Genomic DNA, 9918 nt, shown 5'->3' with positions numbered 1-9918 from the left:
TTTTATGTTCATGGGCATCTCTGTCTTTAGGTATGGGAAGTTTTCTTCTATAATTTTGTTGAAGATATTTGCTGGCCCTTTAAGTTGATAATCTTCATTCTCATCTACTCCTATTATCTGTAGGTTTGGTCTTCTCATTCTGTCCTGGATTTCCTGGATGTTTTGAGTTAGGACCTTTTTGCATTTTGCATTTTCTTTCATTGTTATATCCATGTTCTCTATGGAATCTTCTGCATCTGAGATTCTCTCTTCCATCTCATGTACTCTGTTGCTGATGCTTGCATCTATGGTTCCTGATTTCTTTCCTAGGGTTTCTATCTCCAGAGTTGTCTCCCTTTGGTTTTTCTTTATTGTTTCTACTTGTATTTTTAGATCCTGGATGGTTTTGTTCAATTCCATATCCTTTTTGATAGCGTTTTCCTGTAACTCTCTAAGGGATTTTTGTGTTTCCTCTATAAAGTCTTCTCTCTTTTTCCTGTGATTTCCAGTATTTCTTTCTCAAATCCTCCATCATCATCATGAGAAGTGACTTTAGATCCATGTCTTGCTTTTCTGGTGTGATAGTGTATCCAGGACTTGCTATGGTGGGAGAATTTGGTTCTGATGATGCCAAGTAACCTTGGTTTCTGTTGCTTCTGTTCTTAATGCTTGCCTCTTGCCATCTGATTATCTCTAGTGCTTGCTGCCCTCAATATATCTGATTGGAGCCTGTCCTTCCTATAATCCCAGTTGACTCAGGACTTCTCAGAGTCCAGATTTCTCTGAGATTCTTTGTGGGCTCCTGTGAACCTGAGATTCTGGGTGTGTCTGATTTCTTGGAAGTCAAGCTCCTCTAAGACTCGTGTGACCCAGCTCCTGTTATCCTGGGATCCTGTTGTCCTAAGATTCTGGGCGTGTTACAGTTATTGGAAGTGGTGTCTCCTTTGAGGACCGTGGAGTTGTCTGGTCTGTTCAAAACCAAGTTAAACCAGAACTGATCAAAAGGAACCTGAGCCTCCGGTCAGGAAAGGCTCTGGTGTCCTTGTTCCTGCTGTCACAGGCCTGTCACTATTGGATTGGAGCAGATGTTTAGTTCCACTCACCAGTAATCCTAAGATTGCGTGTGCAATCCTCTAGGGACCATGGTGGTGTCCACTGACTCTGAGCCCTAGGTGACCTGGTGCTGTCTCAGACTGGAAGGGACTTGTGCCTCTGGTCAGGCTGGTTCTCTGCTGTGTCACTTCCCATGCACAATTGGATTGGGGCAGAAGTTGTGTTCCACTCACCAGAGATCCTAAGATCGCTTAGGCAGTCTGCTAGGGACTGTGGAGGTGTCCGCTGACTCCACAACCTAGGTGACCCGGTGCTGGCACAGACCGGAAGGGACTTTGCCCCTCCTCAGGCCGGTTCGCTGCTTCCCTAGTGCTGTCTCATGTCCAGTGCACAATTGAATTGGAGCAGAAGTTGTGTTCCACTCACCAGTGATCCTAAGACTGCATGGGTAGTCCTCTAGGGGCTGTGGGGGTGTTTGCCAACTCCGCACCCTAGGTCATCAGGTGGTGGTGCGGTGTGTTTCTTGTATGCAGTAGAATAATGGTCCTGTTTTCATATCCATTGTGTCTGCCTGTGTCTTTTTATTGGGGAAGTGATTTCATTGATATTGAGAAATACAAGTGATCAGTGAATGTTAATTTCTGTTATTTTGATGTATATCATAGTAGTAGGTATATGTGTTACTGAGTGTGTGTGTGTGTGTGTGTGTGTGTGTGTCTGTGTTTCTTTTCTTTTGGTTTTGCTGGTGTGTAGTTACTTATTTCTTTTCTTGGGTGTAGTTACCCTCTGTATGGTGGAGTTTTCATTCTGTATCTTCAATAAAACTGGATTATTAGAAATACACTGTTTAAATTTTCTTTTTCTTCTATTCCTTATATTTTTTAGGTTTGGTCTTTTCATAGTATCCCAGATTTATTGAATTTTTGTGTCATGATACGTTGATACTTATCATTCTCTTTGATCAATGTGTGAATTTTTTCTATTATATCTTCTACACCTGAGTTTCTCTCTTCAGTTTCTTATATGGATGTGTCTTTAGTTCCTGTTATCTTTCCTAGGTTTTCTATCTCCTAGATTCCCTCATATGGTGTTTTCTTTATTGCTTTAATTTTTGTTGTCAACTCTTGATCAAGTTTTATTCATTTCTTTCACCTTTTTTAATTGTATTTTCCTGTATTTCTTCATATTTATTCATTTCTTCTCTAAAAGCCTCTACTGTTTGATTGTATTTTCCTGAATTTCTTGGAAGGATTTATTTATTTCCTCTTTAAAGTCCTCTGTAATCTTTATACGATTAGATTTAAGGTCATTTCTTATACTTTAGGTGTGGTATGATATCCAGGGCTTGCTCTCCTTGGATAGCTGGGTTCTGGTGGTACCATATAGCCCCAACTTTTGTTGATAATGTCCTTACGCTAGCTTTTCACCATCCTATTGTCCCTGGTGTTGACAAGCCTAGTAGGCCCTAGTTGCGGAAGAATATGGAACTGCAGATAGGAGTCTTAGACCCAGGTGGCAATACACCTTTGGGGATGAAGACAGAGATGGTAGTCTCAGATAACAGCTGGCCTTCCTCAGTTGCAGGTATTCCTGCTTGTCCCAGATGGTAGTAGGCCTTCAGGGATGCAGACAGAGCTGTTGGTCCATGATGGTTACAGGCCTGTGGAGTTGCAGATAGAGGCATGGACTGGAGGATAGAACACAGTGGAGGTTGGGAGGTTCGCACCACTGCTTGGGCTTCCTGGGGATCACAGTGGGCAGAGACTTGGGACATGGGGAATCTCACCTGGTTGTCCCAGGTTACAGGAGACCTCCAGAGAGGCAGAGCTGTGGTTCAGGGAATAGAGAACAGGGAAGGGACAGGACAGGACTTGCTGCTACTGGTCCCTGATGGCTGCTACTCTCTAAGATTCTTATGTGTGGTTTTTGGAAATGCAGATTTTTAAGTAGAGAAAGAACTGTTGGTTGAGAGGATTTAATTTTTGCTAATGTATTTACTTTTTCCATATGGACTGTATGTTTAGTACTGGCACAACATGCTCTTTATCCCAATATTTCAGATACAGAAGCAAGGATATAGGGTGAATACCATGACACTGTGAGTTATATAGTGAATTCCTAAGTGACCAAAGCTATACTCTGTCTTAAAACATAAACAAGAAAGTGGAGAAACATTACTTATCTGATCTTTCCAAAAGCTCCTTTCACAAAATTCTTCAATACATGATCACTTACTTGCCATATCTTCTGTAGGATCCAATGTTTAAATAAGAATTATCATCTCCATTCATCTGATGTAGATCAGATTTGGGTTTCTTCTGAGCATCCAGGTAATGATTTTGAAACACAAAAGAACTCTGTTGAGAGCTTTGTCCTTGAGACTTGCTAATTTAGCATTCATAGAAAATGTACAAGAAACATCCATTATTATATCTCTTACTCATGCATTAATCACTGTCATCCCTAATTGCACTTTTTTTTCCAGAGAATAATCATCATGTATGTGTCAAACATGATGAAGTCTTGGACCAAGGCACAAGTGCCCCTGAGCATGTGAATATTCAAGAGAAGTCTAATAAATGGAATGAATATGGCAAAATGATTCATGAATCCTCCAAAAGTACACCGTATCAAACCAACAACAGAGATGCCTCCACTGAATCATCAAACAGACACAAAACTGAGAATGCCAGGGAACCATGCAAGTATAAAGACTGTGTAAATGGCTTAAATTCGTATTCCATCACTAGTCACCATCAAACAGTGCACCTAGAAATGAAAGAACACAACAAAACACAGTATGATAAAGCTTTTCTCTCTAAATATAAACTCATGCTAAAAGGAAACAATAGTGGAATGAAACCACAAAAGTGCAGGAAGTCTGGAAAATTCTTCAAGATGTACTCAAGCCTGAGTGGGCATCAGAGAGCTCATGCTAGAGAGAAGCACTATAAATGTACAAAGTGTAGTAAATCCTTTTTGCATTTGTCACACCTCAAACTACATTACAAAATCCATTTTGGAGGATATCCCTACAAATGTACAGAATGTGGTAAGTGCTTTTATCGTGTATCAGGCTTTGAAAGACATTACAGAATCCATACCGGAAAGAATACTTACAAATGTAGTTTTTGTGGCAAATCCTTTATCTGCTGCTCGGGTCTTAGAAAACATCAGAAAATTCATGAAGGAAAGAGGCTTTTTGAAAGTAACCAAGGTACTAGGTCATTCTGTACATTTTCCTACCTTGAATGTCATAATAGTGCTGATATAAGAGAGAAATGTTACAGATGTAAAGAATGTGGCAAATCCCTTTCCACATCCTCAGGACTTAAAATACATCAGAGAATTCATACCGGAGAGAAACCTTACAAATGTAGTGACTGTGACAAATCTTTTACTCAGAAGAGCAATCTTAGAATGCATCAGAAAATTCATACAGGAGAGAATACTTACAAATGCAGTGAATGTAACAAACGCTTTACCCAGAAATGCCTTCTTAGAACTCATCAGAGAACTCATTCAGGAGAAAAACCTTACAAATGTAGTGAATGTGGCAAAGCCTTTGCTGGTGGCTCGTATCTTAGAAGTCATCAGAGAATTCATTCAGGAAAGAAGCCTTACAAATGCAGTGAATGTGACAAATCCTTTCACCGGAAAGACCATCTTAGAATTCATCAGAGAATTCATACAGGAGAGAAACCTTATAAATGTAGTGAATGTGACAAATGCTTTACCCAGAAAGGCAGTGTTAGAATTCATCAGAGAATTCATACAGGAGAGAAACCTTACAAATGTAGTATATGTGATAAATCTTTTACCAAGAAAGACTGTCTTATAATTCATCAGATAATTCATACAGGCGAAGAACCTTACAAATGTAGTGAATGTGACAAATCCTTTAACCGGAAATACCATCTTAGAACTCATCAGAGATTTCATACAGGAGAGAGAATTTACAAATGTAGTGAATGTGATGAATCCTTTACCCAGAAAATTAATCTAAGAATTCATCAGAAAGTTCATACGGGAGATAAGACTTACAAATGTAGTGTATGTGACAAATCCTTTAACCGGAAAAACCATCTTAGAACTCATGAGAGAATCCATGCAGGAGAAAAACCTTACAATTATAGGGAATTTGAAAATTCCTTTACCCAGACTAGCTCTCTTAGAATTCATCAGAGACTTCACCCAAGAAAGAAACTTTACAAATGCAGTGAATGTGACAAATCCTTTACTAGCAGCTCATATGTTAGAGTACATCAGAGAATTCATTCAGGAGAGAAACCTTACAAATGTAGTGAGTGTGGCAAATGCTTCACTAGTGGCTCATATCTTAGAATGCACCAAAGAATTCATACAGGAGACAGACCTTACAAATGTAGTGAATGTGATAAATGCTTTACTCAGAAATGCAGTCTTATAATTCACCAGAGAAGTCATACAGGAGAGAAACCTTACAAGTGTGGTAATTGCGACAGATCTTTTACAAGTGGCTCATATCTTAGAATTCATCAGAGAATTCATAGAGGTGAGAAACCTTACAAATGTAGTGAATGTGACAAATCCTTTACCCAGAAAGGTTATCTTAGAATTCATCAGAGAATTCATAAAGGAGAAAAATCTCACAAAGGTAGTAAGTGTGAAAAATCCTTTACCCAGAAACCCTAACTTGTGGAACTTTTCAAAGAATTCATATAGGAAAAAAAAACCTTCAATATAGGGAATGTAGCAAATCCCTTCACAGGAAAACTGTCTTAGAACTTATCAGAAATTTCATACAGGAAATAAAACATACAAATATATAGAATCTGATAAATCTTTTACCCAGAAAGGCTGTCTTAGAATTCATGAGATACTTCATTCAAGAAAGAAACTTTACAAATCTTTTACCAGGACAAACTGTCTTAGACCTTGACAGAGATAACAGGAGAGAATCTTTACAAATTTGGTGAATATACACATTCTTAACTATTTGCACACCTCTTAGAATATCCTTCATGACACATAAGCTTCCACACTAGAGAATAATTATGAACATAAGAAACTTGTGAAAACCTTGAGTAATGTTCAAAACTTAGAAAATACCAAGAGTTTATGCTGAGGGAAAATCTGAAAATGTGACAATGCAGGAAATTTTTTATTCAACCTTTTTACTTGTTAAACTTAATACTTCATTTGACTTTTAGTCAGTCTTTCAACTTTGCTCAAACTTTATTAAACTTGTTCATTGTCAAATAATTCATAATGAGGACAAAATGGAGAAGCCAGAAGAATATGATATTGTGTAATAGTTTTCTGCAGACTGAAATGACCCATTCTGTGTGATTAAGACAGCAAATACATAACTCAAAATAGTTTCAAGAAATCCCTGAAAGTGACAGCATTGTCTGCTTAAGTCAAATGATGAAACCCAGAAAAAAATATACCTTGTAAAAGAGGATTTGACAAAGTGTCACCAAAATAGGATACATTACTAAATGAATTATTACACATTAATTTTTCCATCTGAGAGGTAGAAATAGAATGTAAATACTGTATTCAGAAATGTGTAATTATATGCTAAACTGATAATGTTACCCCTTATGGTGTAAAATACCTACACTATGTATGCTGTGAGAATATAAGGCTATACTACATTTATAGATGGAAAATGCAGTATACATTAGTACAAAATTAAAAACCATATTTTAAACAATTATGATTAATCAATTATGTTAGAAAATTTTACTCTAATTTTCTTATGTCTCCTGCGTTCATCAAAAGCACTATTCACACTGATGAATTGTTAGATTACCTTGGTCTTGTTTCTTTTTGCTGGGTATACAATTCAGTGTGATGCCCTGTCTGTGTCAGAACACCCAATGTAGACCAAACCTGGACTTACATGGTATCTCCCTCTCTCTGCCTCCTGGATGCTAGATTAAAGCACTGTACAGAATTTGATGACAGTTCTTATCATTATGCACTTCATTCAGGAGGAATGCTAATGTCTAGGCCCTAATTACTGTGCTTTATGCATAGATTTGATATTGAAGAATTGCAGTAGTCTGGTTTGTGTGAATGCAAATAGCATGCTGCACTCTGTATTGAGCCTTGGGGTTCTAGTGAAAACACCAAATTTGTGATTTCTCTAGGAATGATTCATACATCTCACAGAAAAAAAGGAAGAACTTCAGAGTAGATATAAACATTGCATGGTATTTTCAATTCTTCACGTTGGTCCTTTGGGCACTTATAAGGCTTCTTTAATTTTGTTTTGTGATAAATTAAGAAACTTAGGAGTGTAAAATAGTCATCTCAATCATTCTGCTCCATGCCAATGATGGAGTTTCAATTGATCTTTGAGTAGGCGTGGTGGAAATCAAGTTATGCTACCTAAACGCTTTCTCTAAGGAGTTACTACTGTGACATTACATTATAGTTGAGTCTTATAGAATATCTTCTATGTAGTCTTCCCTTTATTTTCAGAGCATAGTACTGTGTTAGAAATCCTAGATGTTTTGAAAAGTCTCTTTCCCATAGCTTGGGCTGACTGAAACAGAACAGAGAGACCTGGAATGTATATAGAACCTAAAATGTATAAATGATACCAGATATTCTGCAGGAAATTGGGGTAGGAGTAATGGAAGATTCAAATGACATTGGAAATAGAATGAAGAAACAAGTTGGCTCATCAGTAGATAACACTTGATTTTCTTGAAGAGGGCATGAGTACAGTTCCCACCACCAGCACAGTGGCTGACAAACTCCATAATTTTAATTACAGTAGATCAGGTGCCTACTTTCTGGCCTCAGCACTTACCAGCCACAAGCAAACTACATGCATACATGTTGCAAAACATTGATACATAGAAGCTAAAGTAAATAATGAACATTTTAAAAATAAACATGTGTAAATGGGAAATGAAATGTTGATTTTCTATATTGTTTTTCTAGAAATTAATCTAGAATATACTATAATGTCAAGATTATCCTATTTTATATGTTATGACATTTTATGTAAGCTTAATGGGGGAAAATATAATTTGTTTGACTGTGCATGTATCCCATGTGTTCATATATATCTATTATATGAATGTCATTGCTTTCATTTTAGGATACTTGTAAAACTAGAAATATTTCTGCCTCTAACATTTTCCCCTAGTCTAATGTTAATTGTTTCTGTTGTTCCTTTAATGTCTATTTCTTTTGTGGTCAGTTTTGGGTTTTGTTTTTTTTTTTTTTTTTTTTTTTTTTTTTTTTGGTTGTTGTTGTTTGTTTTTTGTTTTTCCATTTCCTATAATACCAGCAGGACTTTGGTTAAAATTGCTTAGCATGTTTACACAGTATTATACTTTGTCTATATTGTCTTCCCCTTGATATCGCTTGTTTTCTTTCTTCATACCATTACTCTATGATATCCTTTGCAATAATTGTAAGAGATTTTGGATCTTGGTTCAACCTTCTGAATATTTTTTTAATTCTTTCAGCTTTCTTAAATGTTGATATCTTTTTAATATTGATTTGTTCATTTTGCAGTAATTGTCCATTCCTCTTGAAACAATTTGATTACAAACTTTAGGGAAATGAAAACTCTTGCTGATTGTGTTCCCATATAATGAGAACTTGATAGGGGTTTCTCAGTGTTGACATGTTGTACATTTATTTTTCTTGTTGTGTTGCTATTTATGTGCATGCAATCATTGAGTAACTTCTCATTGCAAGAATCTACTATAATTAGTCATATCATAAAAAAGCATGTGTGTGATAAAATTAATTTTATGTGAACTTCTGCCTGTTTGATTTTTGAAGTTACACACTGACTTCGATGTTGACTGCAGTAAGTTGGTAGAGTGTGTCTCAGTTCTTTCATTTACATTTTCTGCAGAATTGATTATTTTTTAGTATAGTTAGTATGCACAGTAACAAGGTAGAGAGGGACTTTGAGTTACACTTTCTTCTGTGGCCAAAAGCTATTGACTTATGGCAATTAACTCCTAATTTAGCAGCAGGGAATTTAGTAAAGAAGTGGGTTACTTGGGTTCTCTGTTCTTTGACTTATGGACCCCTCTCTACTTGAGAGGTGTATACTTTAATTCTTTGTGAGCCAGAAAAAAAAACAAAAGGAAGAAAGTCACACATACAAGAAACACACTCACTCTATATGGAGCAGAAAAAGAGGCTCTCAAAAATCTTTGTTGCTGAGATAAAGAAAAACACCAACCTCTCCTTTCATTTCTGTTCTCAGTATGTATACTGTCTCTAAAAAATTACTTCATACAAAAATCAAGTAAAATTATTACAACAGGATAATTGATTATGATTTTCAAAAATGTTTACATTCTAATAAGTTCATAGTAAGTTTAAGGCAATAATTCTTGTCATAAATTGGTAAAACCTCCTGTAGATAGAGATGATACCCACCCATCTCCAAATTTTTTGACCCATAATTGTTCCTGTCTAAAGGAAATGCAGGCAAAAACATGGAGAAGAGACTGAAGGATAGGCCATCAAGTGACCAACCCACCTTGGGATCCATTCCATGTGCACATACTAAACCCTGACATTATTACTGATGTTATGATCTGCTTGCAAACAGGAGCCTTGCATGGCTATCCTCTGAGAGGCTTTACTAGCCTCTAGGGTGTGGAGACAGATACTGATACTTACAACCAACCATTGGACTAAGGTCGGGCCCCTTTGGAAGAATTAAGGGATGAACTTAAGGAGCTGAAGGGGATAGGAACTTTAAAGGAAGAACAATAGTATCAAATAACCTGGACCCCTCAGAGCTCCTAGAAACTAAGCCACCACCCAAAGAGCATGCATGGGCTGGTCCATGGCCCCTGCTACATGTGTAGCTGAGGACTGCAGTGTCTAGTCTCAGTGGGAGAGAATACA

At 37.0% G+C, this 9918-nt stretch overlaps 1 protein-coding gene across 1 annotated transcript in view; it reads left to right on the top strand.

Moving 5' to 3' along the window:
• The window catches only part of LOC110338083 (zinc finger protein 420-like), a 20182-nt gene extending 10598 nt beyond the window's left edge, over positions 1-9584 (top strand). Inside the window, exon 5 of the mRNA XM_021221290.2 lies at positions 3518-9584. Coding sequence (XP_021076949.1) covers positions 3518-5706 — 2189 coding nt within the window. The 3' untranslated portion in view covers positions 5707-9584. The remainder of the gene's footprint in view (positions 1-3517) is intronic.
• The last annotated feature ends 334 nt before the right edge of the window (positions 9585-9918 follow it).

The sequence above is a fragment of the Mus pahari genome, chromosome 21 (genome assembly GCF_900095145.1).
Source record: "Mus pahari chromosome 21, PAHARI_EIJ_v1.1, whole genome shotgun sequence".
In the NCBI taxonomy this organism is placed as follows: Eukaryota; Metazoa; Chordata; class Mammalia; order Rodentia; family Muridae; genus Mus; species Mus pahari.
This window is presented reverse-complemented; position numbering and strand designations above follow the sequence as displayed.